Genomic DNA, 26,717 nt, shown 5'->3' with positions numbered 1-26,717 from the left:
CATCTAGCTTAATGAAGAGAAGGACTAGGGGTGACATAGCAGTGTTCCAGTATCTCAGGGGCTGCCCCAAAGAAGAGGGAGCCAAGCTATTCTCCAAAGCACCTGAGCGCAGGACAAGAAGCAACGGATGGAAACTCATCAAGGAGAGAAGCAATTTGGGACTAAGGAGGAATTTCCTGACAGTGAGAACAATTAATCAATGGAACATCCTGCCTCCAGAAGTTGCGTGGGCTCCAAGTCTGGAGGTTTTTAAGAAGCGATTGGATAACCATTTGAGTGACATAATATAGAGTTTCCTACCTGAGCAGGGGATTGGACTAGAAGACCCCCCAAGGTCCCTTCCAACTCTTGTTATTCCAATTGTAATCTGTCTCTGTCTTTGCCGAGATGCAGAAATGGGGCTTTGGGGAACACAGGAAGCCCTTGATTGACAGCCAGTTGCTTAATGATTTATGAAAGACCCACCCAAAGGACCTTAAGACCTGGTTCTGAAGGTCTGATGGCCCCTTTCCCTTCCCCACCTCCTCCAGGTCACAAGACCGCCTTGTTGCATGTTCGACAACCGGCCCTCATTTATGACCATTGGCAGCATCTCATGACCACATTTTACTACCTTTTTGGGTGTGTGTGTGTGTGTGTGTCAAAAACCAGCTTTTACTTTTGTGTGTGTGTGTGTGTGTGTGTGTGTGTAAAAATAGCTCAGCGAACAATGGATTCGCTTTACAACGGCTACAAAAAAAAAGATAACGGGTCTGGTCATGTGATGACCTTGGTTTTACGATCATCACAACTTTGTGAATGCAAGCAAACTCCATTGTGGTCATTAAGTCGAGGACTACCTGTATACAGATTCCTTCTAGCATCTAGCCCACATGCTGGAGCTCACAGGCTGTGACTGACTTACCTTATAAAACCGCAGCCTTTCTCACACACACCAAGTTTTCAAAAATGCGTTTGCTTTTTATATTTTATTTTATTTCAAGAAAAATAAGATGAAAAACTCCAGCATCTAATGGAGCTTCACTTTTTTTTTTTTGTTTAGTATTGGCTACGAACAGACTAGGAACCAGTCACACATACTTCCACCTGCCTTTCACCCAAACCTGAATGATGGGGAGTTGGTGTGTGCTAGTGTGTGTGTGAAAAGATGCACCGCAGGTAGCCTTCGACTTACAACACTTCATTTTGGGACCATTCAAAGTTAGCAACAGCACTGGGAAAAAAAGTGACCCATGACCGTTTTCACACCGTTGCAGCATCCCCAGGGTCACATGATCAGAATTCAAATGCTTGGTAACTGACTCATATTTATGACGGTTGCAGAATCCCCTTTTACGACCTCCTGACCATTAAACTCAATGTGGGAAGCCGGACTTGCTTAACAACCACGTTACTAATTTAACAACTGCAGTGATTCGCTCAACAGCATGGGCAAAGGAAGGTCGTAATACGGAGCTAAAAACTCACTTAACCAATGTCTCCCTCAGCAACCGAACTTTTTGGGCTCAGTTGTGTTTGTAAGTCGAGGACTACCTGTGTTAGGTTTTACTAACTGTTGAGGGGAAAAAAATGTGTGTATTAATTGTGGATAGGAGTGAAAAGCAAACCTGGGTCCAGAAAAGCAGGGGAGAGAAAAAAAATCCCAGAGGGAACTTAATATTCAATAATGAGGGCAAAAGAGCAACTGTCGGTGTCTTGAGGCATGTGGTACAACTAAACCAAACACACAGGAGTAAAGAAGGATTAGCAGGCTATAAAATTGTGTGTACTACATGGCGAAAATAAAGTTATACAGCCCCTTTTAGCCGGAGAAATTCATGTGTAAAATCTGCCTTCTACGCGTACTACTGGATGCAGTTGCTTCACCCTTAATACACAACCCACACTAAACCTGGCCTGAGGCATCTTTTGATGCAACGTGTAAACAACAAACCTGGACGGTAATGCGGATTTGCCAAATGACTTTTCTGCTCCTACCACTCTTTAAAACATAAATGTTGCCTACTACTCTTGCCTGGAATTTGTGTCTTAAGCGATCCCACTGGTGGATTTCACCAATTGCCACGTTGTCAGACTCAGCTTTTGTTTTGTAAAAAAAAAACCCAGAGATTTTCTTCTTAAAGCAGACCCAGCTCGTGTCCAATATGATGTGCTCAGTTCATGCATATTAAACCTTCCATTTCCACGGCCAAAGGTTGACTGGTCACGGCAGCTGCAACAGAGCCCCCTGTATAATGCACGTTGAAGATACAAGTTTATAGAGCTTTGGATTACAGGGATGCTGAGTTCCACATTCTGACAGAAGCATGCACCAGTTGAGCATAAAACGAAACTATACACAGCCACAGACAAGAGGTTTCTCCTTTTGTGCAAAGCACACAACAGGTTTTGCTCTGCTGACAAGTGAGGTTTGGTGCAGGCATTCACTTCTCTAAATGCGATTAGTGGGAAAATCTCAGCGATGGTTTTTGTTTCCTTGGCACGGAACTGACGTGGTCTATGGAGTAACCGGGATTGTTATTTTTGTGAGAACCAGAAGGTTAAAACAAATTGTGAAGGTGCAGAAGTCTGCACAACTTAAACCAGGTTGTAGAATAGGCCACTGGTCACTGCAGAAACCAGGTTACCAGAAGAGTTTTCAGCACGGTGCGTGCCGGTTGGCCTCTGGAGAGGGGAGCCTGTCATTTGGCCTTTTTGCCATCAAAGCTGAGAACAGAGGAGTTATGGGTTGCTGGAGGTTACGGTGCAACCCTGACCTCCACCATAACTTTCCATTATTTACAACGATTCCCACAGCTACCAAGTTTTCAAATTATCCAAGTTTCTCCCTTGCAGAGCCCAGCGGTTCCAACTCAGGCTCTGTCCCCACTGCTGTGGCTCTTGTCCTGGGCTAAGTCGTCACCCGCTTCTCCGTCCTCGTGCACCCGTTGGTGAAGGGTGAGGTTGCGCAGCTGCCGGAAACTCTTGCTACAGCGCATGCACGGGTAAGGCCTCCCCGCTGCGGTGGCCGCATGGATCTGCTGATGGGCAGCCAGTTTGGAAGGGTAGCAGAAGCTCTTCCCGCAGCGGCTGCAGGGGTACGGCCGCTGCCCCGTGTGCGTGCGGCGGTGGGCGGCCAGCTTGGAAGGGTAGCAGAAGCTCTTGGGGCAATCAGCACATTTATACGGGCGCTCCGGTGTGTGAATCCACTGGTGGGCGGCCAGCTTGGAGCGATGTCCGAAGCGCTTGGGGCATAGAGAGCAAGGGAAGGGGCGCTCCCCGGTGTGCGTACGTCGGTGGGCGGCCAACTTGGATGGGTAACTAAAACTCTTGGGGCAGTCGGGGCATTTATAAGGGCGCTCGGCGCAGTGGGTCCATTGGTGGGTGGCCAGTTTGGAGCGGTACACGAAGCGCTTGCCACAGTCTTTGCATTGATAGGGACGATCGGAGGGCAGGACAGCAGGAGGCCGCCTCCGGCGGGGACGCGGTGGCTTGGGAGACTCCGTGGCGGGTGGGGAAGACAGAGGTGAAGGCGAAGGTGACTTGGTGTTCTCCTTCAAGGCTTGGGAATCTGGAAGGAAAGGAGAAAATTTTTTAAAATAATAATAGAAGATCCCTCACCAAGCATCCCTTTGCCTGCCTCAAATTCAAGTGCTGTTGTCTGCCAATTATTCTGCAAGTAGAATACAGGCAGTCTCTGTTGAACGGCCATTTGTCCAGCAACTAGTCAAAGTTACGATGGCCCTGAATGAGAGTGTTTTCTCATCGTTGTGGCTGTCGGTGACAACGATTCGGGAATTGGCTTGGCCATCGCCTTGCCATTGCAACACCCCAGCAACTTGTGGTCACTGAGAGGTTGCAATTGCGACATCCAAATTTGGAGGCTACACAACGGGCAGCGCTTATAACGGTTGTGGCATCTCATGGTTGCCGTTTTTGTTACCTTCCCTGCCAGCCTCCAACAAGCAACGTCCATAGGGAAACTGGCAGGTCACAGATGGAAATTCTGTGCCCACAGGATGCTGCAAAATGACAGCAATTGGGGGACAGCCGGAACTGCCCTCATTAAGTTGAGGCAGTCACACGATGTGCCGCTTTAAGTGACTGTCACTTAGTGACGGAGTTCCCATTCCCAATTTACAGTCGGTAAGTGAGGACTACCTATACTTGACATTAGGTGGAGCTTAAATGGAGGGAATATATATATATTTGCTTTTTATCTATCTATCTATATATCCATCTATATCTAATCTCTCATCTATCTATCTAAATACTTATTTGCTTTTTTATCTAAAGAATGCATCATGATCTTTATGGATTTGCACCGTTTGAAGAAACGCCAATTGTTTGCATGGTTTGTGCAAACAATAAAATGACTCACATTCCTCGCTCAGCCCTTCCTTACCTGCAACACTGCTATTCAGCGGGTTGCTCACTACGCCGTTCTTGCTATTGCTCACACAGGGCTCTTCCCCCCTTTCCAGCATGAGGACCAGGGTTGGTCGGGTGAGAATATAACCTGCAGGCATGGGAAATTTTTTTGGGGGGGGGGGGGGGAGAAGAAAGTGGGGAGGGGGAGTTAGAGAGGATTCGGGTTCAGCTTTAAACAGGTTTATACATCCTTTCAGAAAAGAAATCTACCCTAAATAAAGCAGGGCTTGTTTTACCCATCCCGCTTCTGCTCATCAGAGAACTGAAAATTGTCTCACTAACTACTAGAAATCCAGCAGAGATGCAGGTCCTCGTTTAGCAACTGCCTCTTTTAGTGTCCGTTTGCAGTTTCAGCACTAGTGAGAAAGGAACTTTGGGACCAGTCTTCCTATTTTTCCACCCACTCAGGACCGTACAGGTAGGCCTCGACTTTCAGAGGATTGCTTAGCGACTGTTCAAAGTTTTGACGCAGCCTGAAAATGGGACTCGTGACGCGGATTCCAAGATCTGACCTCTGCCCACTCATCCCCAGCTTGTGGTCATGTGATCACACATTTTGGGCACTCCGCAAACGGCCTGCCTTTACAGCCATTTGCATCATATCACATGACTCGGTCTTATGTTTTTGTTATAAATTGGTGTTTACTTCTGGTTTCTGGCCAAAATGGCCCAATTGCAAACAATGGGTTCGCTTAATGACAGCCACATTTGCTTAATGACCACTTCAAAAAAAAAAAAAGTTTCTAAAATCAGGCATCGTCATGTGATTATTCACTTTATGACCACTGTGATTTTCAGTTGAAATGATGGGCTCAATTACAGTCATAGGTTGAGGAGGATTACATGTAGAGTGAAACTAAGCATAGTTGTAGTTTTACTTAGCAACTATTTTGCTAAGAGCCACGCTGCTACTCCCCAATTGTCACTAAACAATTGACAATTCTCTGAAAGAATAAACCTCTGGAGAATAAAATATCCTTTATTATACTTTGGATCCCTTGTATTTAACAGACAAAGATTGATTTTTAAATTCAGTTTTGCTTACTGCATAAATATCCCCAGGTTTCCAGTTTAGGCTATACTGAAAGGTTTGACCATAGAAGAAAAGCACAATAAAACCCACACAATGGGGGAAATATTACACTCCGATTCATAGTATCCGGTGAAAAGTTGTTTATATTGAAATATGATCTATTTTATCATTTGCCCCCAGAAAATAAGAAAACCCATACTTCCATATTATACAGGTAGTCCTTGACTTACGGCCATAACGGATCCCCAAATTTCCATTGAGAGATTTACTAAACGAGTTTTGCCCCATTTTATGACACTTCGCGCCACAGTTGGTTAAGTGAACCCCTGCAGCTGATAAAGTTAGCAACCTGGTTGTTAAGTGAATCTGCTTTCCCCATTGACTTTGCTCATCAGAAAGTCGCTAAAGGGGAATCACGTGACCCCAGGACACTGCGACCGTCATAAATACGAACCAGTGGCCGAGCATTCGAGTTTCAATTGCGTGATTATGAAGAGTCTGCAAACTGGTCGTAACTGTGAAAAATGGCCATGAGTCGCTTTTGTAACTGAGTGGCCACTAAATGAATTGTTGTAAGTCAAGGACTACCTATAATGCAGTTTGGCCCCAGAAGACGTATCAAGGCCATGGTGAGGAAAACTGAGTAACTACTCAGCTTCGTTCCTTCTTCCCCTCCTACCCCTCCACGCCATAACTAGCCATCATGGTTATGCATCAGCAGGGAAAACTGGTTTGCAAACCTAGCTTAGGCTTGTCATAGAGTAGTTTGAGGGGTTATATAGAACAGACCTCCATTAACCAGCAGCATTTCCCTAGCTTGGTTTCCCTGACGGGCTCTCCCTGGACCACAAGGCCCTGGGATCCAATTACGGTGTGATTCTGCCATTGCTCAACTTGGCATCAATGTGGAGTTGCTATGGCAACGTGTTCAGGCCGGAGAGGAGAAACTAGCGTATTGACGGAGAAATGAGATGTGCTATCAGAGTTCAGAAGCTCTGAGCAAGGGGGAGGATGAGAGGGAGGAGGGTCAACAAGAAAAATTGGGGCTTGAACAACCAGAGATGAAGGATTCCCTGGAACTGGGGGGACCCCATTTTTCCCAAGTCAAAATGGCGGAGATCTAGGTGCCTTTCTACCTTGGCAGCCACATACAGAAAGCCACGAAATGTGGACTGCAACCCCCAAAATGCCTTGCCAGCGCCCAAGCTGGTGGAGGCCAGAGGATGCTGAAACCCCAAACATCTGGAAACACTTGGAACTAGATTGAGGTGTCCAGAGAAAACTGCAGATAATTGGAATTGCCATTTCTAGGCAGCGGCTGCAACCTGTGTGGAACCGTGAGGCAGGTTTTTTAAGATGCCAAATACCAAATCGAGAATAGTTCATGGCGTATCTTCATATTCCACAGAAATTTACTGAAATAAGTAACTTCTGAATCACTCTATGGCTATCTTCACGTAAGACTCTGCACCATGTGCAGAAGACACTGATCCATAAGCTAAGGGCCTGGTTTGTATGTAACTTACTAAGGCAGTGTTTCTCAACTTGGAAGACGGGTAGACTCCAACTTCCAGAATTGGAATCTCGCATATGCTTTCTTTTGGTCGTGGTTTGCTTTCCAAGCTTGTTTCAATTTTGTTTCTGAACGTTTCGTTGCCAGACTGGATAATATCATCAGCAGGATTTTCTTGTCCTATTCTCCTTAGTTATAAATGCCTCGTGCACACGACATTTATAACTAAGGAGAATAGGAGAAGAAAACAACAAGCATGGAGAGCAAACCTAAATCTAAAACCCGAGCTACAAATATTTTCTATTATTTCGAAGTCACATACGCTGTTTGGGGAATTCTGGGAGTTGAAGTCCACCCGGCTTCAAGGTTGAGAAACAACATGGAAGTCCCCATGAACTCGAGCTTAGTGTTTGTGTGGGTTTTAACCCAGCGTCCAATGGAGCTACTAGGTCTTTAAATTTGGGCACTTGGCGCCTGGCACGTACTGTAAACAGTTACAGAATCCTAGGATTATGTGAGCACCATTTGCAACCTTCCTAACCAGCTTCCAACAAAGAGTCAATGTGGGAAGTTAAATTCGCTTAACAGAGCCCGGGATTTTTTTTAACAATTGCAGTGACTTGTTTAACAACTGCTGCCCCCCAAAAATTGGTGGTAAAATTTGGCATGTCTCAATTAACAAATTCCTGTTGTGGTCCATCAGCAGCCTGTGGAGACAGCAGCAGAGTCAGACAGTGGGGAAGAACATGGGCCAATCTGGGAGTCTGGGGAGGACTCAGACAAGAGTCCAGTGTCCGATACAGAGATGGGGCCGGGGCCAGGGCCATCTGGGAGTAATATGCTGACTCCAGAGCCTCCAGAATCTGGCAGCAGTGAGGCAGAGGAACAAGGGGAGCCTGTTCCCAGTGCATATGTCCGCAGAGCTGCCAGAAGGCTGAGACAAAAGGGACGACTTGGGAGTAAGGCTTGGAGATGATTGGCTCCTCCCATAAGACATAAAGGAGGAGCAAAGGGACAGGAATCTTTGCAGGAAGCAACTTTGTTCGTACTGGTAGGTTTGAAACCTGAAGCTCAGTGTTGAATTTGTGTTCTGTTTTGGCCTCATTTAGTTGTTGGCAGCATTTCAAGGAAGATAAAGGTGGGGGCTTATCAGACTTATCCTGAAAGACTTTGGCAGACTTCCATGGGACCATTTACAAACTGTTTTAGACTCACTACAGGCTGTGAATGACTAAAATCCACAACCGTTGAAATAAAAAAGGATTTGGGAACTAACGTGTGTTTATTAGTGTGTTAAAGCCATGGTCAGAACAATTCCTTGCTTAGCAATGGAAATTCTGTTCCCAGTTGTGGTCATAAGCCAAGGACCACCTGTCCTGTATAACACTCAAGGCAGCCCATCATAGCCATTAAGAAGTGATCGGAATTGTTGACTCACATCTGGGGAGTTCAGTCAAATGCTGTTTGTGGGAACACAGCGTCCACTATTAGAATGTATTTCTCAGCAAATCTGCAAATCTGGGTCGGTGGGGCTGAATTCAGAAAAAGGATGTCTGTGAATTCGAGCATTAGCTTGCCTGGAAGGGTTCTGTATTCAAATTCTGGTGCCTTCTAGTCAGCAAACCCCGATGACACCAAAATATGGACACAAGTTACCGTATGTAGAATGGCTTGGGCTAACAAGATGCAAGGCATATACACTTGATAAATAACATAATAAAATAACAGTAAAAGTGCTTTTTGCTGTGATGACATCACGGGGGGGTGGGGGTTGTCATCCTTGGACATCCTCAATTCTGGTTCTTCACACACACATTTGTTTTGCACCTAAAAGGCTGCCATCCCATGAAACCAGTCCCAAGCCCTATAAAACAAAGAGCAGCCAGGTTCACACAACACGCTTCACTCAAACCGCTAACCCTGGTGACAATTCACCCAAAGGAAGCCTGGTTAGCTTTAAACCCTGGGTTTGGCCGCTGAGCCTCGTTCCTTTTTCCAACCTCCCTTGCCAGAAAACCCAGTAAATGGGATGAATGCACTTCCCAGGGTTGCGTGTATTGTCATAAACAGTGTGTGTGTGTGTGGGGGAAATCCCCTCTGGATCTGTCAGGCTGAGGCTTTCCCCCCACCCGCGCTATTCTCATGCATGCACCCCCCCCCCCATCAATATGCCCTGAAATTGTGTGCCGGGGTGATAACAGAATTTGCCAACCCCCCCACGACTGAAAGCAAATGAAAGCAAATTTTGCTGCAATGCACCCGCGTTAAAAAGACAGAAGCCGGCTTGCTTGCAAGTGGGGTGGGAAGAGGGGCGGGCCTCCCCCTCCTCGTTTTGGCCGGCCGAGAGCCCAGCTGGATGGGGAGGGCGCTTCCACCCCCCACCCACCCCCTTCCCCTCCCTCAGCATCGCCTGCAACGGGCACCGTCCTCCCTTGCATCCTTCCGCCCCGCCGAGCAGCCTTCCCTCCCGCCTCTGTCACTCACCCGGCCGGGCGTCGGCGCCGGCTTCAGGCTGCCTCTGGGGTCTTCCCTTCATGAGGCGATCGCGCCGGGTCATGCTGTCCCCGCGGGGAGCCGGGTGCAGCGCCCCACCGCATCCCTTTCCCCAAGAGCCGGAGCCCGGAAAGGCGAGGCGCAAGGCCTGGCAGCCGCGGGGGAGGCGCCGCCGCCGCCGCGCTCGCCCAATCGGCACCTTCCCGTCCTTTTCCTCTCGGCGGAGAAAGGCAGGCGGACGATGAGGTAGCCGTGACGGAAGCAGCTTCCCCACCACCCCCCTACCCGGGCTGCGTTCACACAACCCGCCTGAACCCGGGTCAGCCGCTTCTGCGCGTCTGCATAAGGTGCCATCCTTGAGTTCGTTTCTAGTTGAGATTTTTTGTGGGGACTAATAATCCCTTTCTCGTTTTTTTTTAAAATAACTATTAATTTATTAAATACATTTATTAATTACATTAATTATTTAATAAATAATATTGAATACAGGTAGTCCTCGACTTACAACAAGTTGCAATGGCACTGAAAAAAAAAAAAAAAAACTAGGTGTGGCCCTTTTCCAAACTTATGACCATTGCACCATCCCCCTGGTCGTGGGATACACTTGGATGCTGGACAGCCGCTTCGTATTTATGACGGTTGCAGTGTGTCCCTTTTGCGACCTTCTGACCAGCACATTCAATGAGGGAGCCAGATTCACTTAACGACCGTGTGGCTAACGTAAGAACTTCTGTGATTCGCTTTAACAACAGTGGCAAGAACGATCGTAAAACGGGACAAAGGTCACTTAGCAAATGTCTCACGCAGCCACATCAATTTTGGGCTCAACTGTAGTTGTATGTCAAGGACTACCTGCTCCTTATTCTTTTTCCTACAACAACCCTGCGAGGTGGGTTGGGCACATTAAGAGGAAGGTTCCCCCAGCTGGTTTTCATGCCTAAAGTGGGATGAGAACTCCGTTTCCTGGTTTTTAGCCTGGTGTACTGTGTGGTCAACAAGAGATGGTCCAAAAATTAATTAAGCTGTTGTGTGAACGCAGCCAGAGGCAGCAACATAACCCATCCCTGCACAACTCTTCCTCTTGGCCTCCCCTGCCAGTTGTGTGTACAGTCTGTGAGACTTTATACATCCACTAAACCATGGTTTGCTCAATTACAGATAGGTGAAGCTTATGCATCCTTGCTAAACCATGATTTGGCCAATTACAGCCAGGTAAATCTCCCAAATCATGTCAAACCTTGGTGACTGGATCAACAACATTATAGCTTGGTCACAGCCTCCCTTCCCATTCTAGACAACTCTAATTCCTATCTTAGTTTTAGCCAAACATGGCTAATTCTAATTTTCTTCCATATTTTCTATTTTCCATCCTCCCTCAATGCAACCAAAGTTCTTTGGATGGTTGCAAAATTAGATCATACGTGCCTTTTTACCAACCATGTTTTTTTTAGATCAGGGCTCTCAATTCGCTGGTTGGGAATACTGGGAGTTGTAGTCCCATATGCTAGGAAACCAGAACGGGGACAATAGGATACTGGGTTAAGTTGCAGAATAAGAGGCGCATGTCATGAGGATTTCTTGGAATCAAGTCTTAAGAATCATACAGCCCGACCCCCGCTTTTAGCAATCATGATCACGCAGCTCGGGGTCCAGTTCACACAATACGCCTCCTTTTCTGGGGACTTGCAATCCAGAACCATAAAAAACAACCCCCAAACCCTAACCAAACTGGCTGGATTGCATTCACACGCAGCAGACTAAGTCTGCCCTCGAACTAACCAAGGTTTGCAGCTGGCGCGAATGCAAACCCCGAGTTTGCTATCCAGGTTATGTGAATGCAGCCCCGGGGGAGTTTGCACCCCATCCTAACAAGCGGTTGGCACTTCTGACCCTCTCCCTCCCCCCCAAAACAAGCTCGCCTGCAATTTGTCCACGTGAGAAAAAAAAATCATTGCAAGTTATGTATTTTTTCAAAAAAAAATGCATGCCCCTTTTTAAAAACCGAGGACAGGACGAAGCGCGGAGGGAAACGTTTGGCAAGCGCGCAACCCGGCCGCGCAAAAACCCACGCGAGCGAAACGAACGCAACGATTCTACCTGCAGGGGAATCAACAGAGCCAAACCTCGCTGAGAAAATGTTAGCCTGGACACAACCACGTTCTGGGATGGTCACCCCCTCCCTTCCTTGGCCTTATGGTTTCGCCCCAAGGAAGAGGGCAAAGAAATGACGTCGAACGGCGGCTTGTAAGGGACAAAGTTGAATCTCATTTGTGTTCAGATGCGCCTCCTCTTTAGAACTTTTTTGGAAACTGCGGGGCGAGTTAAGTTAGTGTCCCAACCCCGCAGGGTTCCCCCCACCGACTTTGAGTTTTAGCTGTAATCGGGAAGTGATACAAAGTGAACTTTCACCGGGCTTAGTCTGCTTCAAAACCTTTTCAGCAATTTTAGTGAACAGTTTGCTAGTTAAGAAGAAGGACGAGGGTACTGGAATATTTTTTATTAAATCATTGTTGCCCGCTGGGAATCCAAGAGCGTTTGATGAAGATCCTAGTTAGAGGCTAATCTTTGGAATAGTCTCCTGCTCAAGCAGGGGGTTGGACTAGATGACCTCCAAGGTCCCCTCCAACTCTGTTATTCTATGAAATAAGACGTTTCACTTTTCCTTTCTAACAGATTAACAGAGTTGGAAGGGATCTTGTAGGTCATCTACTCCAACCCCTCCCCCCCAAGCAGTGTAGGGATGTAGCAAAACTTCAATTTTGTACTCTTAAGCTTGGCTAGATTCTCTTTGGTCACGCTCGTACAGTTTGAAAAACTGAAAAACAGATTTTTTTTTTAAAGAAAAAGAGTTGTATTTACAGTACGTGTCAAAACCAACAAACCCGATTAAGGGATTGCATCATGTACTGCCTTGGTGCATGTACAATCTTCCCCCAAATTCCCTCTATGAATCACAGAAATGATGCAAATTATGCTCTGGTGCTTTTCTGAACATTTGCTGTAAAAAAAAAAAGTACATTTTTTTTGACATTTGGCTTACCCCCACATTAAAATGGTGCAATTGCTGGAATTTGGGACACTTACATCATCCTGTCTCATGACACAGCAAAATATAAATTGTACATTGTACTTGGTACAGTGCTCTGCCTACCTTATCAGGCTGCTCACTGGAATTCCCAATAGCATCCCTGAAAAAAAGACAAATTGTTGTAATATCACGTAATTGAAGCTGGCAGCTCTTTGCCCTACGGAAGAATGGGGATTGTTCAAAGAAGCTTGAAAAATCAGCTGTGTGACTTGGGGCCAAACATCGTTAGGAGACAGTGAGTTCTAGTCCAGCCTTAGGCACGGAAAAACAGACTGTGTGGCTTTGGGCCAATCATTCACAGGCAAGCCCATCTCACAGGGTTGTTGTTATGGGGAAAAATAGGAAAAGGGAGGAGTATTGGTTGTGTGTTTGCTACCTGGAGTTGCTTAGAAAGAAAAGGCTGAAATAAAAATCTAATAAATAAAATTATGCTTAAGGTTGTTATTATTGGAGGATAGTCATAATTAAGTGCTAATCTCTACCATTTCAGCACCTAAAGACAAGCTGCAACCTCATAATCAACCCTACAACCCCTTTTCATTCTCCAAGCACCTGAGGGCCATTGAGAGATAGTCCTCTGTGGAGGTTGGTTTTGTTCTGTGCTTTATTGCCATTGTACAACTTTTAGCTTTCGTCATTGTTAATTTTTAAAACCTTTTTTTCATTAATATTATGCATTTCGGTTGTATGCTCCCCAGTCACACAGCCTGAGTTGAATGACCTTGTAACTCTTGAAATAAATAAATGTGTCTGCATGACAAGGTAGGACTTCAACTGTGCAGTTGCAACTAGCATGTTTAGTTTTTTTTCCCCATGTCCTTGCACTGGCCAAAAGCCCGGACATGATTATAGATGGCCCTGACTCCCCTGACTTAGCTAACATCGATATTGTAATGTGGAGAGGAGCAGTGGGAATGAGTGGGAAAGCACAATGGTAGCTGCTGTGTTTTGGTATTCAGAGAAATGCAAGAGTTAGTTTCATCTTAGAGCAACTAAGATGATTAAAGGCCTGGAGGCTAAAACATATGAAGAACAGTTGCAGGGACTGGGTATGGCTAGTCTAGAGAAAAGAAGGACTAGTGGGGACATGATAGCAAGAAAAGACTGGACAGTCACCTGTCTGAAATGGTATAGGGTCTGCTTTAGCAGGGGGTTGGACTAGAAGACCTCCAAGGTCCCTCCCAGCTCTATTCTGATTGAGTTACGCTCTATTCTTTGTATCAGTTTATGTATCTTTCCTACTGAAAGATCCCTGTCATCAAAAATCTCTAGAAAGCACAGAAAATTCCATAGTCTTACAGAAAAAGCCACGACTTGAAGAAGTGTAGCTAAAAGATTGTACCACACAGATTTCTATTTTTTGTATGCTTTGCCCTGCTTTTCAAACATACTTTGGAGAACAGCCCATTGAAAAAAAAATAATTGAAGAGAGTTGGAGTATACGGGTGAATAAATAATTCATGAACTCGTAAAAGTTACACCCATGTTTATTATCCAGGATTTTACTCCAGCAACTTGAATTTTCAGGCATCACGTGACTTCTAAGGTCAACAGAAGAACACTTCTAATCACATATGCTATCTTGAATTCATAACAGATAACGCTCAGTTCAATTCAGTTCAATTCAGAGTCAACCGGTAAACGAGGAAGAATTCAAAGTCTTTAAGACTTTAAACTAGGAAGAATTCAAAGCCTTTAAGACTTTAAGACTTTATGCAATCGGGTGAGTCTGTGTGAACTGATATGTTTATTCAAAAGAAGACAGTTCAAAAAAAGAAAATTTATATCTTTATTCAAAGAAGGTGTTTACGTGACTCTAGGCAAGAGTTCTATGGCGGTTGGTTAAATCAAGGCTGTCAGTATAATTTATGGTGGCATCACTGCCTTAAGAAAGTCACACGTTAACCCTTGCTCTTACAACCACGCCAAAAACACACACCAGATTTTCCAATTGTTAAGAAAAGATGGGACAACAATAACTACTGAGTTGACCTTGATTCTTCAGGAAAGGGCCTTGTTTTGTTTGCTTTCCATTGGCACCTCCCAAGATTAACAGAGTAGGAAGAGACCTTGTAGATTATCTAGTACACACACACACACATACACACACACACACAGGCCAAGCAGAAGACCTTTGCTCTATCTTATCTATCCTATCTCTATCTGTTCTACCTCTCTCCTCTCTCTCACACACACTCTCTCTCTCTTTTCTCTCTCTCTCTCTATTCTACCTCTCTATCTTTTCCAGGGGTCTTCAAACTAAACAGCTTGAAGACTTGTGGACTTCAACTCCCAGAATTCCTCCTCCAGTCACGTTAGTTCAGGAATTCTGGGAGTTGAAGTCCACGAGGCTCAAACTTGCCTTGCGTTTGCGGCGCCTCTGGACCTTTTAAAGGAGGCGCGTCTCTTCCCCTCCCCTCCCCTCCCCGCCAGCCCAGCCCAGCCCAGCCCAGCCGAGTCAATATTAAAGGGGCGTCGCTTCGCCCTTCGCTCCGGTTCCTGGAAAGCTGGCGCGGGATCAAGAGGCGACACCTGACCATGAAGCGGCTGCTGCTCCGGGGATGCCCTGCCGCTGCCAGGCGGCTCCTGAACCAGCCGCTTCCCCGCACCAGCCTCCCGCAGCGATGCTATTGCGCCGGCTCTGCCCAGCGGCGGGGGCTGCTTTTCCGACAGGTGAGCTCCTCCCACGCCCCTCCGGACAGGTGGGCTGCTGCTGCTGCTGCACCTCCAAGGGGCTTCGCAGCCCCGCCCCCCCCCTTAGCGGCCAGGCGCTGCTGCCCTCCCCCCACCCACTTTGGCCGGATTTCAGGGACGCTTTTCGAGGAGGGATTTCGCCTTGGCTGCTCTTGCTTTCGCTTTGGGCTGCTGCTTTCTTCGAGCTTGGCCGACCGGGAGGAAGGGGAGGATGGGTGTTGTAATCCAAGGCAGGTGGAGAAAAGGCACCCAGCCGCTCCAAACTTGATTGCAGGAAATACGACTTCAGCAACAGAGTGGTCAATGCCTGGAATGCACTACCTGACTCTGTGGTTACATCCTCAAACCCCAAAACCTTTAACTTTAGACTGTCTGCCTCACCCCGTTCCTAAGGGGTCTTTAAGGAGCATGCAAAAGCTCACCAATGTGCCTACCATCCCTGTCCTAATGTTCCCTTTTATTCTCATCCATTTCATGTATTAATAATTGTGTTCATACTTGTATCTGTTGTCTAATACATGTTTGACAAATAAATAAATAAAAATAAAGTGTGAGCTTGTTGGGAAAGAGGTAGGATGGGAGTTTGGAAATAATTGCCTGGTTTGAGCCAGGCTCTTGGTAGTCAAATGTTTTCCTCTCTGAAAAGACCCCGGGCCTCTTAACAGGAAGTTCAGGGATTTAGGGTTTTGGGGGCAGTATTGTGTGGAAGTGGAGCTTCACATGCTGATGGTCTTGTTTTAAAGATGGGTATCCAAGCATTAAAATGAATATTTCTATCCTCCCAAAACTTGTCACGGAATTTACTTTTAAAATTGTGTCCTCTTTCCAGTACAGGGAGGGATACTACAAGTTTTACTTATGAGAAATAGCACTTAGACTTATATACTGCTTTATGTACACTGCGTCAGCTTTGGAAGCCTTATTGGCACCAGAGGTTTTTCTGGAACGCTGACAACACTGTACATATGTACACAGCATGTGGTTATGTACACTGAGAGCATATGCACCAAAGAAAAATTCCTTGTGTTTCCAGTCACACTTGGCCAATAAAGAATTCTATTCTATCCTATTTACAGAGTCTGCATATTGCCTCCAACAATGTGTTAGATTTAGGGGATTTATTAGTCCATGTACCTATAATTTCTTGAGGAATAAAATCTGAAATAATCTCTTTTCAGACAGGGGAGTTGCAGTATGACAGTTTCTTTGAGAGATAGATACAGGCAATAAAAAATCAGTTAATTGTAATTAATTAAAATTCAGGGTGCAGATTTAATATGGATAGCAATTCATGTAAGGTGTTGGATACAATGGAAATTTAGTAGTTTGCTTTAATTTAATAACAACAATAACAATCCTTTTAATTTAAATGATCCTGCGGCTAGAGCAGAGCTCTCCAAACTTGGCAACTTTTGGATTTCGATTCCCAGAATTCCCCAGCCAGCATGGCTAGATACAATTGGAATGTCAGCTGGTGCTCCATTCAAAATCCAAGAAAGAAATACTTAGACTCCATTAATTAGAGAAAAGATATCTTTTACTAGAAATCAAGTGGTAGCATCAAAGGAATTCTGAATCTGAGAAAATGAGCGCGTAAATCACATATACAAAGTGATGGCAACGTTCCCACCCACAATAGTTCAATGTGTTCATCCAATTAAAAGTTGTATGTAACATCATGTGGGCATCTTCAGGTAGTGATGTGGCATCTGCCTGTTGACCTTGACATATTTTGATAAAGAGGTGCGCTTGTGCATAGAGCATAAGAAAGAAACATAAACAAGAAACTCCCCCCCATTTTTTATTTTATTTAGTTTATTCTCTGAAACCTCCAGCTTGCTTCCCATAACTATTTTACCCCTCCTCCCCCCATTACTCATGACAGCTGAAAGATGCAAAGCAAAGAAAGAAATCTTGAAGGCTGACATGGACTGTTTGACTTGCTCTTCCATGGACTAAGTTTTTTGTTGGTTTTCTTCCCACTTCACCTACCAGCTCTTTGAGTCAGAAAGTTATACTTACACTTACCTGCTGGCGGATGTGAAGACAAAGGAAGCCGTTCTAATAGACCCCGTTTTGGAAACTGCCAAACGCGATTCAACATTGGTGAAGCAACTTGGACTCAATCTGCTTTACGCAGGTGAGTTGTTTCTTCTTGAAAAAAAAAAACGAAAGGAAAACCACACGGCAACCATGGTCTGTCAGGATCTTCAGAAAGTAGCCATGATATAATTGGAGATGGATAACAGAACGGAGGTGTCAACGGTGCTTGGTAACCTAAGAATTGGTGTGCAACTTCTCTGGATGTTATCAGCTGAAGGAAGATTGATCTCCTTTTAAAGTAGTCTTTCCTTTTTTAAGAAAACAAGATTTGAGACTGAAAATAAATTCTAGGGGGAACAATAGCTAAAAGGATGCAAATAACCAGCTGTCTGCAAGGAGTATAAATCCTTCCATTCCCCACCATCCAGCCAGAGCTGAAGAAGCTTCCTGGATGAGAAGTGAAACGTCTTCAAAGAAAAAAAACAAGAAAGTCCAGTTACCTCTTGAAAAAAGCACCTTTGGGATATCTAAGGGGAACAGTTTTCTGTCTATTTTTCACCCGGTCTCAATGTTGATGGGATTATATGCTTCCTGGGTGAGAGAAGAGAGAGATGACGGGTTAGTTTAAGGACTGCCTTCCAGATGGGTGGGAGACTCAATTCTGAGGGTGCTCAGTACCAGCCATGCTCAGTTTGGAGCAGGGGTACAGATAATCCTCAACTTACGACCACAGTTGGGGGCCAGAATTTCCATCGCTAAGCAAGGTGGTTGCGCCTGATTTTATGTCCTTTGCTGCCACAGTTATTAAGCAATTCCCAGAAAGTTCTTAAAGCGAATCATAACTATCGTTAAGTGAACCCAGATTCCCCTATTGACTTGGCTTTATCAGAAGCCAGCTGAGAAGATTGCAGATGGGGGTCACTCGGTTCAGGAACTCTGAAACCATCGTAAATAAATGCCGGTTGCCCTAAACCTTGGGGTGCTACGATGGTCGTAAGTACAGCATGAGGAGGACTGGCTATAAGTCACTTTTTCCCAGTGCTATTGTAAAGCTAAACGAATGGTTGTAAGTTAAGGATTATCTGTCTTGAAATACACTCATTGGAAAGGTGGCCATGTTGTAAAAACCTGAGTTAGATTCTTGATCTTGTCTCTTTAAGAAAACAACCATATGTTTCTCCTCCTCCTTGTTAGTCAACACCCATTGCCACGCTGATCATATCTCCGGTACGGGACTCCTGAAGCAACTCCTTCCGGGTTGTCGTAGTGTCATCTCCAAGGACAGTGGGGCCGTCGCTGATCTCCTGATCCAGGAAGGCTATGACCTCCAATTTGGAGCTTTCGTAAGTCTGACTACAGATTCCTGGAGAATAAGTAGCATAAACAGGAACTGGGCTCTTAAGATTCCTTCGCCTTGGCTGCTGGTAGCTCTTGATTTACGCCTGTAATGGGCTGTCCATCACGGTCCTAAATTGTGACAATTGTAAAACAGGTCAGCCACATGTCCAGCCCCGATTTCACGACCTTTATTGTTGTGTTGTTAAGCAAATGCCACAATTGTTAAGCGAACTGGTTCTTTCTTCGTGCTTGTTCCCTTTCTCTGAATTTGCTCCAGTTTTTCTGAGTCCTTCGTAAATTGTAGGCATAATATGTGAGAGAGGGAGCCTGCCCAGCACACAACGGAGTGAAGCTGCTAGTTCCTCTCATTTAGAAATAATGCATTTATCACTTCCTGTACTCCACCCTGCCTCCTCATTTATTTCCCAACAATTTACCAACAGGCTTGCTTAATTCTCTCAGTATATAAGTCTGAGGGCTGTTACTGTTGCTACTCAACACGGAAGCTTGTCAAGGTGATGCATAATCGAAGGGCATCAGGACTGTGTTATCTATAGCATTCCCCAAACACCTTGCTATCCCCCTTGCTCAGTGGTGGGGTCCAAATTTTTTTACTACTGGTTCTGTGGATGTGGCTTGGTGGGCGTAGCTTGGTGGGCATGGCAGGGGAAGGATACTGCAAAATCCCCATTCCCTCCCTATGTCAATTCATAAATTGGTCTTTTTAGAGCTGCCAGCAAAAAGGGAGGGGGAGCAGTGCAGCAGCTTGGAAATCAAAAGTGCATTCCATAAATAGTTTTCAAAGATAATAACTAGGCGACTGAAGTTTCTGCCATGCAAGATTCTAACTGGAGAGCATGGTTGATGACTCTTGGCTATGGATGTGTCCCATTGGAGGATATGAATTATGATACACCCAGGGGATGGGGAAAAACCAGGGTCAAGGGTGACAGTGAATGATGTGTCTCAGAGTCGGCTATACCCAGGCAATGCTGGACCGTTTAACTCCCAATAAATCCTTTTGAAGTTTTGGAAGTTTATCTTGAGACTCATGATTTAATTGGGGTAACTGCTGGAATCCTGACACTCCACTCTTGGGGGAAGGATACTGCAAAATCCCCATTCCCTCCCCATCCCACTAACCTGCTTTCCAGCTCCGTTCTCCTGTGCCAAAGAAAACACAGCCGATCAGCTGGGACTTGGGAGGCAGAGAATAGATGGGGGCGGGGCCAGTCAGAGGCGGTATTTGCCGGTTCTCTGAACTACTCAGAATTTCCTCTACCGGTTCTCCAGAACTGGTCAGAACCTACTGAATGCCACCTCTGCCCTTGCTGCTATGAATTCTGGGGGTTATAGTTCCATTTCTTTAGGCAGAGGAATAAGAACAGAATGCTAATATGAGACAGGAGACAGGCTCTAGGAACATTAGTGACGTGTTATTATGGTTTCAGGCACTACAAGCTCGTGCCACCCCTGGCCACACGGATGGCTGCCTGACCTATGTGCTGAATGACAACACTATGGCTTTTACAGGAGATGCCTTGTTGATCAGAGGATGTGGCAGGACTGACTTCCAACAAGGTATGTGTTGGTGGTTCTCCAGCAGCAGGTGTGGATGGCTGAGGTCTCGGAGAGTGAGGACTCAGATGAGGGCCCTGCGTGTGATTGCAGGGACGGGGCCAGGACCATCAGGGAGTGGAGTGCTGCCTTCGGAGATTGTGGAGGCTGGCAGCAGTGATAAAGAGGTCCCCAAGGAGCCTGTGCCTAGTGCATGTGCACACAGGGCTGCTCGAAGGAAAGAGCAGCTGCAGCAGCACGGGTGACTCGGGAGTAAGGCTGCAGGTAATGGCCCCTCCCTTAAGAGATAAAAGCCAGCTGAGAAACTAGAGTTCTTTGCAGGAAGCAAAGAAGTTTTTGCACTCAAGCCTTGTAGATGTTCGGACTATCTTGGTTGGTGTTTGGAGACTCTTTGTGTTTGAAATACTTCTTGGCAACTTTATCTAGTGTTCTTGGCAGCCTTGCACCACCTTGGCAAGGCTCGTTCTTATCAGAGACAATTAGTTTGAAACAGCCTTTTAACTGTGAATGAACGGAATTAATAAGAAATCATTGAAAGGTTTTGCTGTTCCCTCCATTTCGTGTTAGTTTCCTTGGAACAAGGTTTGGGTCAGAGCAGTATGGAAGACTTTAGGATCTGGTTATGAGCTTTGCAGCTCGGGAGAGAGTGGAGGTGTTTATACAGGTAGTCCTCAACTTACAACAGTTCTCTTAGTGTCCATTCAAAGTGACAACGGCATGGAAAACAGTGACTTAGGACCATTTTTCACACTTACGACCATTGCAGCGTCCCCTTCCCTCCCCATGTTCATTTGATTTACATTCAGATGCTTGACAGCCGACTCGCATTTATGATGGTTTGCAGTGTCCCAGGGCCACATGCGATCCCCTTTGGCGACATTCCAACGAGCAAAGTCAATGTGGAAAGAAGATTCACTTAATGACCGGGTTACCAACTGAACCACTGCGTCGATCCCCATAACCAACCTGGCAAGAAAAGTTGTAAAAATGGGGCCAAACTCAAACTGAAACAAATTTTTCCCTTAGCAACCTAAATTTGGGGGCTCAAACTCTGGTCGTAAGCTGAGGTGTCACCCATCGTAGGACGAAACTTTTTTGGGTGGAGGGGCGGTCGGAATCTCTAAGGAGTGTTCAGAATTCTGCCCCTTGACTTTAACTTCTTTATTTTGCCCAAAATGTAAACATTATAGGCCTCCAGAAGGATGAGCAAAGTCCAACTCTATTTTTAGAAACATTTTCCACTTCAAGGGGGAACCTTTTGCTTTGATTTAGTTTGATACTAGATTTATGCATACCTGTTTGAGGTGTGCTCTTTTTCTTCCAGGTGACCCAAAACTCTAGTTGCTCTAGAGCGGGGGGTGTCAAACTCGAGACCTGGGAGGCAAATCCTGCAAATAGTGAAGGACCGGCCCACTATGCCTCTGCGCACAGCCCTCCCGAGCTCCGTTTTCTCTGGCAGAGGGTCGCAGGAGGCCGTCACAGCTGAAAACGGAGATTGGGAGCCCATTTTCATTAGCAGAGTGTTTGGGCCACCACAGGCTTCCCCCAACACAAGTGATGTCATGCTGGCCACGCCCTCTGGCCGTGTCCCCCTGTCCTCCCCCAAGGTCAAACCCTACCCAGATGCGGCCCTCAATGAAATTGAGTTTGACACCCTTGCTCTAGAGATTCTGGTTGCGTGAAGGAGGCTTACAGGTATGTTACAAGAGATGGTTTTCGGCCTAATATTTGTCAGGGTAGGAGTTGGGAGGATAAACCCCTCTGGGCATCCTGCTCCAACTTCTATATTAGGGAGGGGGAAAAAAAGAATCTGCTTGATGGTTATAGCTCCATTCTCGTCCACAGGTTCTGCAGAAACCCTGTACAACTCAGTCCACAAGAAAATATTCACCCTTCCAGGGGATTGCCTGATCTATCCTGCCCATGATTACACAGGTGAGTGGGTGAGAGCTCTTTATTCTTTTTTATCTTTAAGTTTAGTTTGCATTCGATTTTACCCTTACAATCAACATTCTGAGGTGAATATAGAGACACCGGGTTTATTATGGCTTGTGGCTTCATGAACTAAAAACTTAAAATTAGTGCATATTATATGCACAATAACCGGGCTGTGGGCTGCTACCGGTTTGCACCGGTTCAAGTGAACCGGATGTTAATTTTACATCTCGTTCGCCAAACCGGTAGTTGCAACGACTGGCTGGACCTGCCTGCCCCTCCCCTCCCAGGAGTCTCCATGCCGCCCTTTGGATCCCAGGTAAGTGCAGGGCCCATGCAGAGGGCAAAAAACGGGCCTCCCGGAAGCTCTGGAAGGCTGGAAAATGGGCCCGTTTTCAGCCTCTGGAGAGCCTTCGAAGCCCCGGGAGGCCAATTTTGCCCTCCCAGCGGCTTGAAAAAAGCCTCTGGAGCCCGGAAGGGCGAAAAATGGGGCTCCCAGAAGTTCCGGTAGGCTCATTTCTGGCCTCCTGAGGGCCTACGAAGCCTAGGGAGGCCATTTTCGCCCTCCTGGAGGCTCAAGAAAAGCTTCCGGAGCCCAAGGAGGTCAAAACAACCCGCCCCTGCCGCTGCCGTGGTGCATGAGGCTGATTAGGCCACGCCCACCCAGCAACCCGGGCATAGAACCAGTTGCTAAATTTTTTTTGAAGGCAATAACCCCTGGCAATAACATCCATTCTCTTTCTTCTTCCTCCGGTCCAGGCCAGACAGCGTCTACAGTGGAGGAAGAACGGACTCTTAATCCCCGTCTGATCTTGTCTAAGGAGGGTTTCGTTGAGCTTATGAACAACCTGAACCTACCCAAACCCAAAAAGATTGGTGAGTCTGGCTTCTGTTACTCCGAGGGAGAGAGGAGCAGAAGGACGTGTGTGTGTGTGTGTGTGTGTGTGTGTGTCTTCTGGACTATGATCTGCTCCATGTTAATGGCTCTTCCGGAAGAACCTCTATAGCAGGGGTCTCCAACCTTGGCAACTTTAAGGCTTGTGGACTTTAACTCCCAGAGTTCCTCAGCCAGCAAAGTCCATACCTGCATCTCCAATAAATATTAACCCACTTTACCTACCCCACAAATGCAGCTGTTTGCTTGTAACTGATCCACTTAAGGAGTTTACAAGCATGCTGCTCCTAGCTTGCCAGACCCCTAAAAACACAGGGGGTCTTACATCAGAATAAACACACATAAGCTGGGTCTTCCCCATAGCCAGAAGATAAAAACATCTCCTCCCATATTTCTGGTCTGCGAATCTCTGTCTCCTTCACAGGATCTAATAGCAGTAGCACTAGCACTTAGACTTATATACCGCTTCACAGTGCTTTACCACTGCTCTCTAAGCGGTTTACGGAGTCAGCATTTTGCCCCCAACAATCTGGGTCCTCATTTGACTGACTTCGGAAAGATGGAAGTCAATCTTGAGTCGGTGAAAATCGAACTGCTGGCAGTTGGCAGAGTTAGCCTGCAGTACTGCATACTAACCACTGTGTACCATGGAAGGATGAGAGGGAGGGAGGGAGGGAGGGAGCAATAGCACTTACTTATATACCACTTCATAGTGCTTTACAGCCCTCTCTAAGCGGTTTACGGAGTCAGCCTATTGCCCCCAAATCTGGATCCTCATTTGACTGACCTTGGAAGGATGGAAGACTGAGTCAACCTTGAGCCTGGTGGGGTTTGAACTGCCAAATTGTAGGAAGCTGGCTGCAGCATAATCCTCTTCCCTTCCTAATCTTTAGTTTTAAGGCAAGGGTCTCACTCTGGACAATGAATATGTACTGCGTTCTAACTACTGTGCCACCACACCTCCTTCCTTCCTTCCTTCCTTCCTTCCTTCCTTCCTTCCTTCCTTCCTTCCTTCCTTCCTTCCTTCCTTCCTTCCTTCCTTCCTAAATTGCAATAACACACATATATCACTTCACAGTGTTTTACGGCCCACTCTAAGCGGTTTACAGAGTCATTCTATTGCCCCCAACAATCTGTGTCTTCATTTTACCCACCTCGGAAGGAAGGAAGGCTGAGTCAACCTGGAGCCTGGTGAGATTCGAACTGCCCAAATTGCAGGCAACCGGCAGTCAGCAGAAATAGCCTCCAGTACTGCACTCCAACCACTGCGCCACCGTGCCTCGTTCTAATGCTTCCATTTTCTTCTTTTTGGCAGATTTTGCAGTTCCTGCAAACCTCAAATGCGGAATCCAGGATGTTCCTGTGTAAGGAAGTGTCTCCTTTCTCAAGATCAACAATATTCTGGGCCTCTAGAAAGTCCCCAGTGTCACTTCTACGCTCTTGTGCAAAACACAAGCGAAGCCAACAACAGTCAAATGCAACGTGTTCGCTTCGAATTCTTGAACTGATTCCAAAACGAAGATAGACCCACCTTATAACTCCAGTTTCCTTGCTTTAATCTAGTGATATCTTTATTAGCAAATAGAGTGGCTGGCACTGCTGGCCTCACCTTAGGTCTGCACTGCATGGCTCTCAAGGCTGTTCTGTTTTGAGATTTGCGGCTCTCCTCCAACATCTGACGGGCGTTCTTGGGCTGTGAATGACTGAAACTCAACAGACTGGCCTTCTGTGATAAACAAAATAAAACTCTTTGTTTCTTAACCTTTTGGAATTCAACATTGGGGCAGGGAGGCTGGGAGGAGGGACCATAATGGTTAATGCCTGGGTTAGATTTGAGCACTGCACGTCAAGGAACGTATGTGTCTTTAGCACTGATGATGTTACCTAGCTTGGTAATGAGACGTCTGCAAGAAAACAAGCTCAGAGAGCACCCCAAAAAACCACCTCATTTTAATCCTGAGCTACAAATATTCTCCTTTATTGATGCACAGGTGTCTCTTGCTTGGAGGGTACTTCCAAGTTTAATGTTTTGGCTAGAGCAGGGATCTGCAGCCTGAAGCTCTGGAGCCACATGCGGCTCTTTTGGCGCTCTGCTGTGGCTCCCTGTCAGCTGATCCCACCACTGGCTGGCCCCTCCCCTCCCCATCATTCCTCGCCTGGCCTGAGAAGCTAAGGGTGAGGGCGCGGGATGGAGACTCGCTCCATATTCCAGAGCAGGAAGTGACTGGTTGGGAGTGAGTGACCCGGCCATGCCCATCCAGTCACACCAGTTGTTAAATTATTGGCTCCTGGTGTTTTCTGTGGGAAATGGGTCCAAATGGCTCTTTGAGTGTTTAAAGTGCAGACCCCTGGGCTAGGGGGTTGCTCAAAATGACTGTCAGGATTCCAGCAATTGTTCTAATTAAATCATGATTCTCGACCCAAACTTCAAAAAACTTCAAAGGATTAATTAGAGGCGACATACTGGCACTGGCCTGTATGAAGCCAACTCTGGCATATGTCGTTTACAGTCCCTGTGACCCTGTTTCCCCCCTCCCCTCTGGGTGTGTCATAAATCACATTCTCCAATTGAGCACATTCACAGGCTGGGTGTCATCATTCAAGTTCCCCAATTAAATATATTCCCGCGCAAAAGCTCTGGTATTTTAGTTTACAATCTTTTAAAAGATAAAGAGTTGGAATGTCAACTCATAAAGCATTCCTATGCCTATTTTAGTAGTTACCAACAACAAAGCACCAATACATTTCCCGACAGGAAGTCGGATCAACCGATCAGCATGCAGGTCGCGCATCTCCACACAATGCATAGTTGAGATTTGGTAGGTCTGCAACCCCCGTGCGACCTATGCTTTTGTCAACCTCTTTGCAACATAGGTATGCATCAAGTAGTGGCAGTCCGATCCAAATAAAAGCTTTCGTGAAGGAGGGAAGTGGATGGAACAGGATTTTATTTATTTTTATTTTGTCAAGCATGCATTTGATAATATATATAATGTATAAACATGATTATTAATACAAGAAATAAATATGAATAAAAGGGAATTTTAAGACAGGGACAGTAGGCGTGTTGGTGCGCTTATGCACGCCCCCTTACAGACCTCTTAGGAATGCGGGGAGGTCAACAGTAGACAGTCTAAGGTTAAAGTTTTGGTGGGGTTGCGAAAGAGGCCACAGAGTCAGGAAGTGAGTTCCAGGCATCGACCACTCTGTTGCTGAAGTCGTATTTCCTGCAATTGAGTTTGGTGCAGTTTACCCTGAGTTTGTTTCTATTGTGTGCTCATGTATTGTTGAGGTTGAAGCTGAAGTAGTCATTGACAGGTAGGACATTGTAATGGATAGTTTTATGTACTACGCTTAGGTTGGACCGAAACAGAGGTGGTGTTCAGCAGGTTCTGACAAATTCTGGAGAACCGGTAGCGGAAATTTTGAATAGTTCGGAGAACCGGAAGTAACCTTCCCCCTGGAGTGGGGTGGGAATGGAAATTTTGCAGTATCCTTCGCCTGTCACGCCCAACAAGCCATGCCACACCCACCAACCCACGCCCACAAGAAGCAGTAGTAAAAAATTTTGAATCCCATCACTGGACCAAAGGCGGCGGCGTTCTAAGTTATCTAAGCCTAAAATTTCAAATCTGGAGGCATAGGTTATTCTGTTGGGAGTAGAGGAGTGGAGGACTGTTCTCGTGAAATATTTCTG

At 46.1% G+C, this 26,717-nt stretch overlaps 2 protein-coding genes and 1 long non-coding RNA gene across 5 annotated transcripts in view; 2 read left to right on the top strand and 1 right to left on the bottom strand.

The window, feature by feature from the left end:
• LOC148124962 (uncharacterized) overlaps positions 1 to 1,804 on the top strand; it is an 88,713-nt gene extending 86,909 nt beyond the window's left edge. For both annotated transcript variants that reach the window (XR_015744857.1, XR_015744856.1), the window contains exon 2: positions 335 to 1,804. This is a non-coding gene — a long non-coding RNA (uncharacterized LOC148124962). The remainder of the gene's footprint in view (positions 1 to 334) is intronic.
• ZNF575 (zinc finger protein 575) lies at positions 954 to 11,655 on the bottom strand. 2 transcript variants are annotated; one of them, XM_087940056.1, is made up of 3 exons: positions 11,547 to 11,655; positions 4,385 to 4,498; positions 954 to 3,550 (listed from the first exon to the last, which is right to left on the bottom strand). In XM_087940056.1, exons 2-3 carry the CDS (start codon positions 4,464 to 4,466, stop codon positions 2,853 to 2,855), a joined length of 780 nt encoding a protein of 259 aa, XP_087796182.1. In that variant the 5' UTR covers positions 4,467 to 4,498; positions 11,547 to 11,655; the 3' UTR covers positions 954 to 2,852. The 2 variants fall into 2 exon arrangements, with proteins under 2 accessions (XP_087796182.1, XP_026578590.2); XM_026722805.2 differs by lacking the exon at positions 11,547 to 11,655 and adding an exon at positions 9,441 to 9,901.
• Positions 11,656 to 14,641: 2,986 nt separating this feature from the next.
• On the top strand, positions 14,642 to 24,781 carry ETHE1 (ETHE1 persulfide dioxygenase). The gene is made up of 7 exons (XM_026722801.2): positions 14,642 to 15,210; positions 17,227 to 17,371; positions 18,469 to 18,617; positions 20,064 to 20,193; positions 22,036 to 22,125; positions 22,885 to 23,001; positions 24,336 to 24,781. The coding sequence occupies exons 1-7, from the start codon at positions 15,076 to 15,078 to the stop codon at positions 24,386 to 24,388; spliced, it is 819 nt and encodes a 272-aa protein (XP_026578586.2). The 5' UTR covers positions 14,642 to 15,075; the 3' UTR covers positions 24,389 to 24,781.
• The last annotated feature ends 1,936 nt before the right edge of the window (positions 24,782 to 26,717 follow it).

This window comes from Pseudonaja textilis, chromosome 10, assembly GCF_049901715.1.
Source record: "Pseudonaja textilis isolate UNSWEBS1 chromosome 10, rPseTex1.2, whole genome shotgun sequence".
Classification (NCBI taxonomy): Eukaryota; Metazoa; Chordata; class Lepidosauria; order Squamata; family Elapidae; genus Pseudonaja; species Pseudonaja textilis.
This window is presented reverse-complemented; position numbering and strand designations above follow the sequence as displayed.